Source organism: Nematocida parisii (genome assembly GCF_000250985.1).
Source record: "Nematocida parisii ERTm1 unplaced genomic scaffold supercont1.6, whole genome shotgun sequence".
NCBI classification, from domain to species: domain Eukaryota; kingdom Fungi; phylum Microsporidia; genus Nematocida; species Nematocida parisii.
Window position 1 is genome coordinate 224309 of NW_013524651.1, and position 15860 is coordinate 240168.

General features: G+C 32.2%; 11 protein-coding genes across 11 annotated transcripts; 6 read left to right on the top strand and 5 right to left on the bottom strand.

Moving 5' to 3' along the window:
* Position 1: 1 nt before the first annotated feature.
* NEPG_02301 (uncharacterized protein) lies at positions 2-1213 on the bottom strand (the record flags this gene model as incomplete). Its single annotated transcript, XM_013204674.1, has 1 exon — positions 2-1213. A coding segment is annotated over one exon (1212 nt), but the record flags the coding sequence as incomplete, so codon positions are not given.
* Positions 1214-1465: 252 nt separating this feature from the next.
* Positions 1466-2935, bottom strand: NEPG_02302 (uncharacterized protein; the record flags this gene model as incomplete). The annotated part of the gene is made up of 1 exon (XM_013204675.1): positions 1466-2935. The coding sequence occupies one exon, from the start codon at positions 2933-2935 to the stop codon at positions 1466-1468; it is 1470 nt and encodes a 489-aa protein (XP_013060129.1).
* A 286-nt stretch (positions 2936-3221) lies between these two features.
* Positions 3222-5125, bottom strand: NEPG_02303 (uncharacterized protein; the record flags this gene model as incomplete). Its single annotated transcript, XM_013204676.1, has 1 exon — positions 3222-5125. The coding sequence occupies one exon, from the start codon at positions 5123-5125 to the stop codon at positions 3509-3511; it is 1617 nt and encodes a 538-aa protein (XP_013060130.1). The 3' UTR covers positions 3222-3508.
* On the top strand, positions 5104-5995 carry NEPG_02304 (uncharacterized protein; the record flags this gene model as incomplete). The annotated part of the gene is made up of 1 exon (XM_013204677.1): positions 5104-5995. The coding sequence occupies one exon, from the start codon at positions 5104-5106 to the stop codon at positions 5791-5793; it is 690 nt and encodes a 229-aa protein (XP_013060131.1). The 3' UTR covers positions 5794-5995.
* A 373-nt stretch (positions 5996-6368) lies between these two features.
* NEPG_02305 (uncharacterized protein) lies at positions 6369-9443 on the bottom strand (the record flags this gene model as incomplete). Its single annotated transcript, XM_013204678.1, has 1 exon — positions 6369-9443. The coding sequence occupies one exon, from the start codon at positions 9441-9443 to the stop codon at positions 6369-6371; it is 3075 nt and encodes a 1024-aa protein (XP_013060132.1).
* Positions 9444-9892: 449 nt separating this feature from the next.
* Positions 9893-11017, top strand: NEPG_02306 (uncharacterized protein; the record flags this gene model as incomplete). Its single annotated transcript, XM_013204679.1, has 1 exon — positions 9893-11017. The coding sequence occupies one exon, from the start codon at positions 9893-9895 to the stop codon at positions 11015-11017; it is 1125 nt and encodes a 374-aa protein (XP_013060133.1).
* A 566-nt stretch (positions 11018-11583) lies between these two features.
* NEPG_02307 (uncharacterized protein) lies at positions 11584-12172 on the top strand (the record flags this gene model as incomplete). The annotated part of the gene is made up of 1 exon (XM_013204680.1): positions 11584-12172. The coding sequence occupies one exon, from the start codon at positions 11584-11586 to the stop codon at positions 12103-12105; it is 522 nt and encodes a 173-aa protein (XP_013060134.1). The 3' UTR covers positions 12106-12172.
* A 413-nt stretch (positions 12173-12585) lies between these two features.
* Positions 12586-12804, top strand: NEPG_02308 (uncharacterized protein; the record flags this gene model as incomplete). Its single annotated transcript, XM_013204681.1, has 1 exon — positions 12586-12804. One exon carries the CDS (start codon positions 12586-12588, stop codon positions 12802-12804), a length of 219 nt encoding a protein of 72 aa, XP_013060135.1.
* A 315-nt stretch (positions 12805-13119) lies between these two features.
* On the top strand, positions 13120-13950 carry NEPG_02309 (uncharacterized protein; the record flags this gene model as incomplete). The annotated part of the gene is made up of 1 exon (XM_013204682.1): positions 13120-13950. The coding sequence occupies one exon, from the start codon at positions 13120-13122 to the stop codon at positions 13759-13761; it is 642 nt and encodes a 213-aa protein (XP_013060136.1). The 3' UTR covers positions 13762-13950.
* A 419-nt stretch (positions 13951-14369) lies between these two features.
* NEPG_02310 (uncharacterized protein) lies at positions 14370-14541 on the top strand (the record flags this gene model as incomplete). The annotated part of the gene is made up of 1 exon (XM_013204683.1): positions 14370-14541. The coding sequence occupies one exon, from the start codon at positions 14370-14372 to the stop codon at positions 14538-14540; it is 171 nt and encodes a 56-aa protein (XP_013060137.1). The 3' UTR covers position 14541.
* NEPG_02311 (uncharacterized protein) lies at positions 14386-15856 on the bottom strand (the record flags this gene model as incomplete). The annotated part of the gene is made up of 1 exon (XM_013204684.1): positions 14386-15856. The coding sequence occupies one exon, from the start codon at positions 15854-15856 to the stop codon at positions 14564-14566; it is 1293 nt and encodes a 430-aa protein (XP_013060138.1). The 3' UTR covers positions 14386-14563.
* Between the last annotated feature and the right edge of the window lie 4 nt (positions 15857-15860).

Below are 15860 nucleotides of genomic sequence, written 5' to 3' on the forward strand. Positions count from 1 at the left end.
GATCACTTGCCTCTACTGGTCCTTTGTCACATACGGATGGCTTGTTATTTGATTGGCTTGTGACTCTCCTGTGCATGAAGAATTCCCGTACACGCTTTGACTGACTGAGTGTCTCTAGTAAATTAGTGAAGAGAGTTTCCTCAGTGAAATCTGTGTTTGTGTGTACTTCTTCTTGCATGTCTGCTAAACTGTATGATATAAGGTCCCTTACACAGAATAATACTTCCCTGTAGAATAAAAGTGTACTCTCTGTCCGAGTGTGCGTCTTATTAGGAGCCAGTACGGCTGTAAGAAGACTCCTGTAAAACTTGCTGTAAACTTGCTCTAATGTACACCTGTACGCCATCCAATAATTAATGCACACAGTGGGCTCTAAACCCTCTGCAATCAAATACTCAACTACTTCATCAGGTAAATCCTCTGATGTGGCTGTGCTTGAATCAGCACTAACCACATGGAATAGTTCTTCTGCTGCTATTAAATCACTGGGGATAGTGTACTTACGCTGCTTTAAATAGAATAGCATAAGAACAGGTAAATAAGAAGAATCCCTCATTGGACTGGAATGTATAACTATCCTGTATAATTGCTCAATAAACTCCTCTACACATGAAATAATCGTATGATTAGTCTTATGTACACTGGATGGTATAATTGATCTTATAGAAGAAGTCTCTTTATAAAGACCTTCTGATATACTCAGTGAAGTATTAATTGGATCTGTGGAGTCTGTGCAAAATGTACACTCGTCCTGTAATGAATGTAATTTAGGGTTATCACCCGCCTGGATTATTTCACTTATACAGGATGATTTACTGCTGTTCATGGATACTCCTGCTGGAATACTTTCTGATACATTTAAATCTCCTGGTGCATGATCCTCACTGGAGCACTTTTTAGAACCTTCTGTGCTGCACTCAGTGGTTGAATTATCCTTCTCCTGATTATGTACAATGGATTCTTCTATATGTGAATTAATAAGTACATTTGTTACTGGACTCGCAGGAATCATGCGTACCCTGATGATACTCTCCTCATCAGAATCAGAACTCACAGGGGTGCTCATCCTGCACATAAGAATATCCGCTGTGTTTGATAGGGATGCAGATACTTTACTACCAACCTTCCTAATAACCCTTGCAAGCCTTTTTAAGCTAAATCGAGACCTTCTCTCCCTTCTCTCAGAGTTTCTAAGTATTGCTTCTGGAGTCATTTATTTTGTTTACTTCATAAATTCTATTTATACTTTATATTAATTCTAGAGCAGTCCTTTTTAAGTACACCATAAATATAATTTACCTTATTAATATTACTAATCCCATGAAAATTCAGATTATACACTGATATGCTTACGTATACATACCATATTGGTATAATAATGTATAACCCGAATTGACCCTATAAATATAATTTATAATATAAATTTTATTCTAGAATAAATTTATTATTCTGAATTTAATATACATTAATTATAATAATATATTACAGTACACAGAAGATGCACACATAAGTACGTACATGTGAGGATGCCTTTCTTTTTCTTATTAAACATAAAAATAGGTAATAATCTGAATAATCTGTCTAAAACAATAAAAGTAAATGATGTAACGATTGAAAAAACCGTTAAATATTTTATAATTACACTCTTAATAATAATCTGATACTTCCATTGAATAACAGAAATTATTATGGTTGTAATAATTATAATTATATCTGTAAAGTATCTTATAACCCATTTTGTACTCTTCCTGTAGGTATAATCAATGATTACATTCATTCTAATGAAATATCCTGTACATATAATGCTTGCTGTATATAAAAATACCATAAATATGAGTATGTATAAATTAGTTATTATGCTGAACTTGTTATGTGTTTGTAGGGAATTTATAAATACGAATAGTTTTTGTAGAATATTTGTGATAAATATGTGGATTAGTAAACACCCAAATAATTTATGAGTACACGGAAGTATAATGTACCTGATTCTTGAATAATTTGTGTTTAGAAAGGATTTTATGCGAGTATTCTTGATTAGTAGCGTATTCTTGCAAATTGTTGAGAAGTTCTTGTTACTGAATTGGTTTACATGCATATCTATAACTAGCAAGAGATAGTGCATCCTATAAGTAGATTTGATATTGCCACTCTTATCAAATAACTCATAGAAAAGAAGTAGTAAATCGTACGTGCCATACCCGTATACGCCATAAGAAATATATGCTAATTCACCATAGTATGTTATAAACCCTTTAAGCAACTTTATGTCGCTAACTTTAACTTCTGTGGAATTATTTATACAGTGGGATACTCTGCTGTTCAGATTAATTATTTCTGTGTACATGTCTGAATTTTTTAGAATATTAAGCATCTCGGATTTTTCTGTGTGAGTCTTAGAGTATAAATCAGTGCACTTCTCAACAGAATGCACAAGATTCATGAGAATGGATAAGAAATACTTGTACTCCCTGTGAAACCGCCAAAGACTTTCTAATATATGGGAATAATTGAAGAGCCTTCTGTTTTTATGGATTATTTCTAAGTTATACGCATTTTTGTAGAGATTAAATCTGTTAATTAAACTATTCCTTGAGGATTCAAGTAATTTCAGTGCATTAATCCCGGATGGGGCTGTTTTTGAAATGTGCTCTAAAAGTATTATTATCTTTAAACGAGGACTTTTTACTTCGTGCTCTATAATTAGCTCAACTATCCTTTGAATCTCTTCAGAAACAGCCCCTGCTAGATGCACAGTTCTTTCTAAATTTAATTTCTGTACAAATTCTGTGTATGCCTCTATCATTCTGCTTGATACTGTGGACTCATTAGAATGCGTGGTAATTGTTCTTTGAATGTCCTTTTCTATAGTAATGCATGCTTTTTTATTAACTTTTGGTGGGGGATTAATATCTAGCGTAAGGAAGTGTGGGTTCATCTGTGCGTGTATCTGTGTAAACCGTGTTTTTATTTTAAATTTCTTAGGAATAAGTTTAATTAAACCAAGCAGTTTTTATTAATTTTCTATCAAAAATGTCTATTAAACAATAAAATACAGCCCAAATAAACAATAACATAAACATAACAGAAACCATACTTAAATGAATTATGAAATATTCAGAAATATGTATACAAAATAAAATACTAAATAATAGTATAATACAGAAAATTTGGGTATAATAGATAGAATAACCAGGAATAGTTTAAATATGGCTAGATATGTAGGTTTCTATTGTATAATTTATTCTTATTGGGAATAATTAGAATTTTAGTCAATTCTTGTAGAGTGCTTTATAGACTTATCTTATAGCAGAAGCAGTCCGATTAACACATAACATACCCAAAAACAAAATAAGGAAAGCCAAGCACTGTGCAGAGAATGGAATATTTAGAGTACCCCAAAATTCTGAAATTAGTCAGAATGTTTAATTTACAGCTGAAATTATTATGGGGCTGGTATAAGCTGAAATTTCTACGATTATTGCATTAATGCATTGTTTATACTGGTTTATTATGAATTGAATTTTTTGTATAAAAATCCAATTAAGTGCTTGTTCTCCTCTTGGTATTTATTTTTCATTTTAAATATTCTTTCCTGTGGTACTGTGCTGATTTCTTTTGTGTCCACATTGTATAATTCCCACGCATGGGGATTCTCTGGAGATGGTTTAATAATCCAATACTTATGCGGGAGTAATTGCATCTTTGATGGGTCTATGCCCCTGGCCCATAGCTCGCTTGCGCCAGGAATGGCTATTGGACAATTATTTTCATTTGCTAGATTTATTATGCTAGAAGACTTTAGCATAGAACGGGGTATAGGTACTTTAGAAATTGAATCTGGCGAAGCAACTGCTACTATTTTCCCTTTTATAGAATCTTCTGGATTTATCTCTAAATATGTGTTTTTGTAGTCACTTGGATTGTACATAGTTAAAAGATTCTTCGTTTCTGGATCTATTTCATTTAATAAATCTTCATTCTCTTCTGTTTTAGCTTTTTTGTTTTTTGGTACTGGAGTAGTGGGTGATACCATTGAATCTTCTGGCAGTAAATCTATTAGGGAGGGAAGGTCTGCGCGAAGAATTGTGTACTTCTTTTTGAATGGAGCAGTTTTCCAATTGACATGTTTTACAACTCGCCTAAAAAATAGATTGGCTGGTGTGCGCCTTACTATATGCATGCCTTTCTCGTTGCACGGTGTAAAGTTCTGTTTGTAAACTGCATTCTTCAAAACCTCGCTTAATGCAGATTTTGGGTTGTTGCTAATTTCTACTGTAAGCCACGACTTCTGCTTCTTTGGAGCGTGCGTTGTCTCAGAAGCAAAATGTTCTGGATACTTCTTAGGATCAACTACTTGTGTCTTGTATGTGTTTTGTAAAAAATCAATTACCTCTTTGCAGCTAAGCTCCTCTCCATGTAACTTTGTTAGTATAGGCACTCCATACGTATGAACTAATGTGGAAATATAGTTGTGGATTATATCTGTGTCAAAATATGGCATCTCCTTGTAAAAAGTGAACTTGGAATATATGTCCATTACAAACAAGATATACCCACCCTTTTCTGAGACCAGGTCTTTCCATGGGATTAAAAACATAAATATAGCAAACCATGGCTCTTGAATAACCTTTACCCGATAGTCGCGCGTTTGGATTGGTTTTGCCCAGGGAATTATATTTCTACACTGTGGACACATATAAATCCATGGGTGTATATTGTTTATATTCAGCCCATAATACTCTCTTGATATTAGGTCATAAACTTTCTTTACTGGATTATGTTCATCCCCATGAAAGTGCCAGAATAACTCTCTAATACGGTCAACATCCTTATAAGAAACAACAACCAGCGGATCTCCTTCGGCATTGTTAACAAATAGAGTGTCTTTGACCGTGTATAAAACTTTCCCATATCTTTTAATCTTCTCTCTTATTGAGTAGTCGCCACCGCTAAGAAACTCTCCATCTGTTTGGTGGTAGTATTTTATTCCTTCAATTAATTCTTTTGTGAATTTATTTCTTATGTCTTCTTTTACTTGCTGTAAACTTATCTCATTTTCTTCTAAATCGTCTTCCTGGGCTTTACTTTTATGTGTATCTTTTAATGCACTGTATGAGGGATTCATTCTCTGTAAATTTTTTCATTATGGATAAAACTACGTATGCTAAGCTGAGTGCGGGAAATCCAAATACCCGGCACAGTAACATATACATCCACACAATTCTAACAACGATTAAGAAATACAATAGAGAAGTATCCTTTAAGGAAATTGAAGCAGAGACTGGTATAGACATAGAGCGCACGCCTGGCCTGCTAGACCTTCTGAGTAAAAACCAAAGGATTATCACAGAGGGGAAAACTCTCCGGTTCATACCTCTGCACAAAATAGAGAGTGAAGAGGAGCTATTAGAAATACTCAAAAAAACCAATTCTGAGCACGGCATCCCCATTCAAGAATTGCTTGACAGAAGTAATGACATAGCCCCTTTTATAGATGGCCTGGTCCAGAAGAACCAAGCAATTGTTCTGAAAGATATTGATGGTTCATCAACTATCTTCTATAACTCACTGAATATTAAGAATGTAGACCCAGAAATCATAAAGTTATATGAAGAAGTCACCATTCCAGAACCACAAGAACTGGCCAAAAGGCTAACAACCGCAGGATTATCTATGAACAGTGCACAGGAAAAACCTGTAAGAAAGGCCATGCCAATTCAAAAGAAAAAGAAATATCATAGAAAAATAAAGATAACAAATACACATCTAAATAACAAAGAATTGGATATTTAGCAAAGGACACACCTTCTAACTAGACTATAATCCAAAAATAGAAAATAATTTTGTGCGAAATTCAGATTGTTCTGAATTATTGCTTCTTCACAATTAGAAATACCTAGAAAAGAAAAATAAAACAATTTTGTATGCACTTTCTATGATTTTCCACTAAAGCCAAAATATGCAGTATTCTTCCGTAATAGAGTGTAAATCCAACAAAAAATAATAATTGCCATTTGTAAATTTCTATAGAAAATTTATTGTGAACTATGCATGATTTATTAAAATAAAATATTATTTATGCCTTACATTTATTATTATTCTTAAAATGCCTTAATTACAGAGTGAGCATTCACTATTTTATGAATGAATTCTTTTAGTCGTAAATTCCTATACGGATTGTGGCAAACCATTACTCAATTGACGACTTAATATAATTCCAGAAATTTTAAAAGTAGAAATCTAATTTTTTTAATTTAATGATCCTGATACAAACAACAACGAAAGAACTTAAGACAAGACCAAGACATTATACCGCACCCAGTTTTGCATTCAATAAAGGAACAATCGGATATACTGATACACTTTCTCTAGTTGACTATTACCTCACCCACAGCCGGCTTTCGCGGCGTGCGCACGTCACGGACCAAAAATACTTCATACTTTTTTATTAGATAACTAAGTTTTTTGGCGTATTCAAGGTCTTTTTTAATCAAGTTAAGCACGTGGTTCTTTACTGTTTGAGGAAACTTTGATTTTTCAAACTTTGATATCGTATTTTTAATATTTTCATCTGTATATTCATATTTAGTTTCATTAATTGTGATAAAATCTTCATCAATCACAATTTTATCAAAGAGTATTGTTGTAATCTTGTTAAAAACATCTGATCTAAAAGACATGTTAAGCCAAACCAACCATATATCATTGGCTTTTATGACGGTTTCATATTCTGGAAGATCTCTGTCTATGCTATTTAAAAATGCTTCAATTTCTAATAATGGTTTTATAGATGTAATTCCATGTGTTAATAGAGAAAGAAACTGAGTATTAGAACCACTGTCAATTTGGCATACTATAGCTGCAAAAAAGTTCCCTCTATCACTTTTTGTTAGTAAGTGAGCCTTTAAAAACTCTAAATGCCTATTGAAAAAATTGTTGTTATATATATATTGCTCATAATACACACCTGCTGAGTATGAAAGGATATTTCTATCAACTATCGTTATGGGTATATTAACTTTTGTACAGAAACCTTTGTAGAATCCTGCTCTATATAATGGATTGAAAAAAACGTCACGCACTGTATTTAAGTCTTCTAATGGAAGACTTCCTATTATATTAGACAGAAGTCGTGACCATGGATCGGTTTCTTCTAATGAATGCTCTAATAAGCACTCTCTAATATATCGTATTATGTATATTTTATATTCAGCGCTTTTAAATGTGTTATACAGAAAAAACTTTTCTATTGGGTAGAAATAGTTGTTTTCTCGTGATATCTTTATATTTTCTTTATAATAATTACTTATAAATCTGTTACCCTCCATTAATTTGTCTACAAAGTGCATAAGTAGGAAATCTGTTAGAGTTTTTTCCGACTCATTCTCAATACTGTTCTTATTATTAATTATTTCCTTCTTTTTTTCATTTGTTAAAGTATTAATTCTACTGGGGAAGGATGTGGCCTGTAAATGCTCAATAGTATGGATCAATTTTATTCCTCCTTCTAAATTTAAATAACTATATGTTATAACTACTTCTCCAAATAATTCCGTTTGCCCATTAAGATTTGGGCATTTTGACATATTTAAAATATCTATCTTTATTTCTCTGCTTGGCAATTCTGAGTCTTCTTCTGCAGTATATTTCTTAGAGAGTGATAAAATCAATTCTTCTGTGTATAACTCTACTTTTGTGAATAATTCACTCTGATTAACATTATCTTCCCTTTCTAGAAGAGTATTAAGCTCTTTAAATGATTCTTCTTCATCAGAATACCTCCCAGTTATTTCAGCAATGACATATAGCATATTTATTATACCAGGTGCAAGCTCATTTCTATTTTCTTTTAGATATCTAATATTCTCATTCTCTAGATCAGCCACTACTTTACTCCACTCCATATGCATCTCGTATGTATCAGTCTCCAGTTGTTTATTGTACGTATCAAAGAACCTTTTCAAGTCCGGTGATACTTCTCCCATGTGGTCTATATTATACTCTTTACTCTTTGAATCATATGCTAAACAGCAAAACAAGCTAAGCAATCCAGCCTCAACACAGTCGCTGTACTTTTTGCCAACATTAAAGGAATCTTCTTTTCTATTATATGATGAGATACTTCTATATTTTGATATATCTATGTCGCCAGAAAATGGAAATACATTTACTAGAGGGGACTCTTTATATATTGTAGTCAATATGTCTATTCTATGCTTTGCTTTAATTGTATTAGCACCACTAGATTTAACAAAACACTTGTCAACAATGCTTTTCAGATATTCCACGTCTTCATTTGATCCTTCCTTCTCTTTTTGTTCTATACACTCTTTAAGCATAGAATATACCTCTTTTGCCAACTCAATTATTTTTTCTTCACTATCCAAGTACTCGAATATATAATACTGTATTAGCCACCGTGCATTGTTTAAAAACTTGCCGGTTTTAAACTCTTCATATGTTCTTGGCTCTGCATATTTACCCCCTTCCCGTATATCTAGATTCGTTTTATTGCCTATAAAGAAATTTATAACATTGGCTGCTCTTGTTTGTGGTACTGCTTTTTTCTTTTCTTTGCTATTTTCATTCTTTCTACTATCCGGGCGGTATTTCATACTTAGAGAGAATATATTTTTTTTCTCTCCACTCTCTTCATTTTCTTTCTTACTTTCTGTTTTGCTCTCTTTTAATTTTCTCTTTTTATTTTTCTTCTTTATTTCCGGCTTACTCTCTTTCAAGTCTTCTGTTTTATTTTCTTCCTCAGATTTTACTATGATCTCTTTCAAGACTAGCATTGGGCTAGTTTTACTGCCTTCTAGTTTCAGTGGTATATCCACTCCCTCTGCCAATAAAAATAAACAAGCTAAAATATGAATTTTATGCTTACTTACATGCTCAAGATGAAGAAATTTAATAAACGAATCATTTCTAGAAGTATATATTGATAAAAACCCAGTAGAAGAAGGAAACATCTCTATCAGTGTTTGGTGGTAGTCTTCAAAATACGTTGTCTTTTTCTTTTTTTCTTCATTTTTTTTTTCAGTTGGAATCTCTGCTGTTTCTTCATTCTTTTGCTCAGTGAGATGTATCTCTGTTGCCTTTTCTTTCTTCTCTTCAGTAGAAGGTTTTATATATGCTACATCCTTATTATAGTCTCTTGTTGACTCTATTTTTAAATTCCTTTCATTCTCTTCATCATCTATAACAATTAGACTGTAATGTGCATCTGTTCCCGGTGATAAAAACCGCATTGAATACATTAAATTCAACTTCTCACAAATAAATTCCTGTATAGGAGATAGTGACCCATTGGATTTTATGTACATTCCATCTTTTATCTCAGTCCCATGGGTTTTCTCATATGTACTTAACCCTACTTTACAGCATATCCTATATAAAGTAACTATTCCAATAATTATAATAAGCTCTTTCCTTATAAGCATATCTCTATTATTAAAAGTAGAAAATATTTAAATATTCTTAAAATAAATCTGTAAATAAAAATAATTTCTTGATAATGAAGAAGTTTACTTTTTTATAAAAATATATTATTTATTGGTTATTCATAGACTAATAAATGTCAATAAATATATTTATAGTAACATTGCTATCCAATTAGACAATATAACAGACAAATGACAGTTAGTACATTGGCAGGATCATAAACAACAAATGGAATTATTGCATATTTGGGTACTTAATAAATGTCTGGATTTAGTTATAATAGACAATGATTATATTTATAAAGAGGGCAGTGTATATAATTGGATTTGTATGATTATTCTGTGCTGTCTGTTGTAGTATAGACTAATATTTTATTTTGATGTATTTCTGTATTTTATGATGGTATAAGACTGGGCTTCTTATATGAAAATGTTTTATTAATTTTTATATGGACACAGTCGTAGTTGTGTTTGAAAGACCTTCTTCAGTATCGTTAAAAAGTCTGTCTGAGCAAGCTAGAACACTCTTATTTCCCCTCCGGATATTTCCTGTGCAGATGGAAAATGGAAGAATTATAAAGAGATGGGCACTTACCAAATCAGATAAAGAGTATGCATTCGTTGAAAAGGAAGAAAGATGCGAAGTATTAAAGAGTTTTGTTGAACAGCTCAGAACAAGTGCGTGTATAGTTCTGGTGGATATGCAAAGTGACCTGCAGAAGAAGTGGTATTTCTGTATTAATACACAGGAGAGTGCTCTGGCAGTGTATATGAATAGTATAGAGCTGGACAGGTATAAAGTAGAGAATACTATTTCTGGTGTTATAGAGGCATCTAATATATTTTTTAAAAGAATTACTATTTCGCTTATAGGAATACGTATACGAAATAAAAGTGGAAAAAAAGAAAGCATTGATATTCCAATAGGTGTGGATAAGATTGAATATCCAATACCAACAGAAATGACAATGATACAGCACCAGCCCACAGGAATTCTTATACACTCCCGGCCTGCTGCATTAGGAAGTGGACTCCTTATGAAGATTCTTTCAAAGAATGAACTATTCTTCTCTGCGTATAAACCAGGAGTATTCCTTAAACTGCATTTAGTACAAGACAGGCCAGTTGCAGATGTTTTTAGACTACCTGAAGCAATTACACTCTTAGACTCATCCTTGCCTTTTATGAAGAAGTACCACCTGCAGGAATATTTACAGTATGTAATAAAGAAGTACGGAGAAGATATCCGTGCGCTTTCAACTATTTTCTCGGAAAAGCCAGAAAAAAGAGATTTAGAGTCTGCGCTAAGTGAAGAAATAAAAAGAATCCGCGTTATACAGCTTGACAGAAGAAATAGACTTCTGCAGGGAGTGAATGACCTTCTAAGCACACTATGTTTTAAAGAAAGCGATCCAAGGCATATTATTCTTGCAACTCTAAGTGTTGTATATAACGAAATAGTTAAAAGACAGAAAATAGAAGGCGTAGATGGTCCCATGTACATTCACTTACCACCAAGTAAAATAGCACCGCCTTCTTCCCTGCACAGCCTTTTAAAAGAAATAGAAATGTAATTTATTCTATTCTGTTTAATAATATTAATATTTGGAATTCATGCAATAAAATTATCTGTTAATTTCATAGAATTCCGTTATATTTAATCCAGTAATATTCTCGTCAATTATAGAATATTCTCAATAAATATAAAATCTAAAGAGTAAATTTATTTATATTCCTCTGGTAATAAAATATTCTGAAATAAAACAAGAAATAAAAAGAATTCTGAAATTTTTAGAATCTTATTAACTAAGAGAGAAAAGCACTTATATGATTTTATAGTAAAGAAAAAACACATTATAAATACTTGAATATAAATAGAAATCATGTATAAAACAGTGACAAATAGGCAACTTACAGCATATACTTGTTTTTTGGGCAGGATAAGGATATTTATATGAATACTTCCAGATATTTGATAATGCCAGGAGATATTTAATATATACATAAAATATTAGTTATTGTACGTGTATTGGGTGTAAAACACAGAAATATCCCTAAAAGGAAATGTTAGTATGCTTTTATATCTGTGGGTAGTAGGTAGTATATTTTAGTAAATAAAATTGTAAATGTTTTTACTGGAATGGCTTCAATAACAGCAGGGCTCCAAAAGATAATGGCAAGACAGAAAAAGAAAATGGAATTGGCAGATAAAAGAATGGAGGAGAGACACATCAAAATAAAAGAAGCAATTATATCAAATGACATTGCAAATAGAAATTCAAGAGAAGATGAAGATACAAAGAAAGTCAGAAGAAGGCACCACTCAGAGAAGCCCTTCCGAGGATGTACAGAGGAAGAAGCAGAGCATGATTTAGCAGAGATATTCGGTGTAAAATCGGACAAGTACATGCACATCCTGCCAGATGGAAAAACCATGGTTGTCATTAAGAAACAAGTCATTACAGAGGGAGACATGGTAAGGATAGAAAAAGGGGATTTATTTGAAGTTGGTGTAGTAAAGCACCTTCATAAAGGAGCACTTATTTTGGCGAGTAAAGACAGAGAAAAGAAATATCCATTGAACAAACTCCTTTCATCAAGATATTCTATACAGCCGTACATAAATAGAAGAAAGGATTCTATATATAACTCACCCGCATAATCAATCTATCAACAGAAAGTACCCCAATTAAATCTATGATAGGAAATAATAAATGCCTGTATTTTGCTTCTACCCAGAATCTATGTGAAGTACAAATACTGTTAAAACAACTGAAATTCAATTTCTAATTATTTCTAATAATTTAATAATGTAAATATGGCACTTCTTTACATTTAATTATGTGTTAATAAATGCCAAAAACCCTTTCTATATACCATATGGAAGATTACACAAAACAAATAATTTACTATGCCAAAATATAATGGATTATTTAGTATATTATGCAATAGTATACTAGTTAAATATATGCGTAATAGAGAATGTAACCCAAAACATCCTGAACTTCTTATCTGATTAGCAGACTATTCTGGATTTAATTTTTAGATGTATATTCTACAGTGAGCAATTCTCACATTATACTGTGTATAGACTAGTAATACGTCTAGAGCTAATTAGACAGTAAATATTATATATTTATGCATGACGTACTCACGAGGAGTCACACTACCGCCGCCCTGCTACGTAGTCAAGAGAGAAAAGAGGGCAAAAGGGGCGAGCTCTTTATTGTATTTAAGAAGCGGTCTAAGCCTGCGCGGACACGGAGTTAAAGGGCGCAGTTGTGTTAGGACTGGCGATGAAATTAAACCGCTGATGCTCCTCTGGGTCTCCTTCTTAAATTATGAGAAGAACTCCGATTAAATAGTCGGAAGTTGATATACGGATTCAGAGATCCCGGCCGTTTGCCTTGGTGAGATCACCGCGCGCGATGGCTCGCAGACAGATCACACTCAGGGGCTCACATCTGAGTCGTGATGTCACCACAATGCATACTGATGGATGGTCTTGTATGATAATAGAATGCAATTTTCAAATTTTTAAAAAAATATTAAAATTTGCATGGGCAATAATTTTTAATTTAAAAAACTACAACTTAATTTAGAAAAATTAAAAATGATTTTAATTTAAAATATAAATATAAATAGAATAAGAATAAGAATAATAATTTTTATACCGATGATTGTAGAGAATAAGAAATTATTAATAATAGCCGCTATTGGTGGTGCGCTGATAGGATCATTCATTTTTGCTTTAAAGCAAATAAATAACAATAAGCATAGTGAAAATATTAATACAACTCAAACAGTAAGTAATAACTCTTTTACTGAAAACCCACATGACTCAACCATAGCTCTACCAGAACAGAGCATTCCTTCTACTAAACCATCAGAGTATTTCAATCTTGTAACTATTATTAAAAGACTCTTGTTTTATCCAGATGAAAGCAATGATATGCTCGCAATCCAAGCGTTTTACTGGAGTATACAGAACCGCGTTATTGAAATATACGAAAATACAATAACCCATATTAGAATACATATAGACATTCTTAATAAAAAAAATAAAAATCTTTCAATAGAAGGAAATATAGAACATGCTGCAATCTTAGAAAACAGCCAGGAAAAAAACGAGTGTAAAGAAGAAAATCGAATAAAACCACAGAATCAGACAACTATAACAGAAATTATGAATGGCATAGAAGAATGTTTAGATGATAACAAAATAGAGACTCCAAAAACTGAAGAACAAACCAATTTATATAATATCAAAATAGAGACTCCAAAAACTGAAGAAAAGTCAAAAGACTCCAGAGATTAAAAAAACCAATTTAGAAAATATGCGATTTTTATTAACAAGTAGTAGTGTATAATCTCAGATAAAGAGGGTATTGTTAATAACTTTACTATTTTAGAAGGCACAGAAACAAAAAGTAGCGATAATTAAAGAAATATAAGAATTCTGGACAAAAATACTATTCTATATAGAGAATATCTAATAGCATACGACTAGAAACACAAAAATATGAATATTATATAGAAAATGATTTAATTAATTATTTGGTCAAAGTATTGGTAATCCGATATAACCCAAAATTATTCATTATAATAATTTAGTAATTGCATATTAAAAAATAAATGCACTTTTACATATTTTAATATAAAATTAAATATACAATATTGCTTATTATTACACAATGTTTTATACATTATTATAATTATACACATATAAGACTTTTATACAAGATATAATAATACATACAAACCCATAGAAATACCTTCTTTATTACACATTATATAGAAAATACTAAATTTAAAATTAACAATTTCAGACTTACTCTTATCATAGAAATATTCTGTAAATCCGCAAATGGAATCAATCGCATAAATTTAAATCATTTCTGATCAAAAATTCATATAAAAAGTAAAATGACAATAAAAAGAATGCAGCCCCAGAAAGAAGAATTTGTCATTGACTGTAAATTTAAAGAATTCCTCACAGACCCAGCAGAACACCAAGAGGATAAAAGTATGCTTGAACACTTCACCACGTACAGAGCGAGTACTAAACAAACAACCTTCTTTACATCTAATATTTAAGTCATACTGTAAATAAATCTGAATTATTTTTGCATTTGCTTGAATACACTTTGCATGACTTGTTTGTTAAACCCGTATTTACTCTTTAAAATATCCTTTAATACAACATCACCTACGCGCACTGTATACCCATAAGAGTATCCATTATATGTAAATGCTTTTTTTAATGAGGCAATGAATGCATGGCTGTCATTATTTTCATCTAATGAATCACTGCACATATAAAATAGTCTAAATATATGCTTGGCTGCGCTTACATGGATGTCCTCTAAATGTATTGCAATGTACCCGTATGCTGCACTCTCTGGGAAGACTGTTTCAATGCCTTTTATGTAATGGTCTAATAGTGTGTGCACTCTTTCTATAATAGAAGCAATTGGGGCTTTTTTTGAAATTACAGAATCAATTGCTTTTTCTATTATTTTTCCTTCTATCTGGCAGTATATTTTTACTGCATCTAAAATACTTTTCTTCTTGAGTATTTTTAATAATGAAGAAGTGCCTTTCCATTGACTTGCTTTGTGCATGGCTAGAATTTCTTTGATAATTTCATCATTTGATAGAGATTCGATCGATTCAATTCTTCCTATTTGTAAGAGGTATTTTTTATACTCTATCCCATCCACTTCATTAATGGATATTTCTGATGTGGCTTCGGATTTGGACTCTTTTGTTTTTGGGGTTTTTTGGGGTTTACTTGCCTCTCTTCCTATTATTTTATTTAGAAGGTATTTTAGAGTGCTTTCTGTCTTTGTGATTTCAATTCTAATCGGAGGCAGTAATATTATAAGAGAGGATCCTTCAATTGAACATTGTATTTCTTTAATTAGTAATGCATTGTACATTTCCCTGCCTTCTTGTGTGTTGAGCCCTACTATGATTATATCTTTGCATACTAGAATTATTCCTGTGTAGACTTGTCTGTCTATCACTAGAGTAATATGTTCTTTGTGTTGAAGTGTGCGCCCCTCTGCAATGGATAAATCTCCCTGCATGGCCTCTACCTCATTCTCTAAATCTCTGTGAAGTTCTGAGTCTAGCTTACTCGTTTCCCCAGATAATAGAGGCAGGAATAATTCTGGAAGTTCAGATGAAATGCGCTTGGCTTCTGCTACAAGCGCACTGAGCGTATTCAAACCTTCGTATATTTTTTCTTTCTCGCTAATTATCTCGCACGACAGAGAATCCGCGTGCTGTGAAAGTATCCTTACATGCTGGTCCTTCAGTCGAGAACATTCCCCAGAGGAATCTGCCAATATCCTACTGAGATACTCATCAAGAGAGAAGTCTGCGCGCAAAAAAGCATCTTCTGCCATAAAA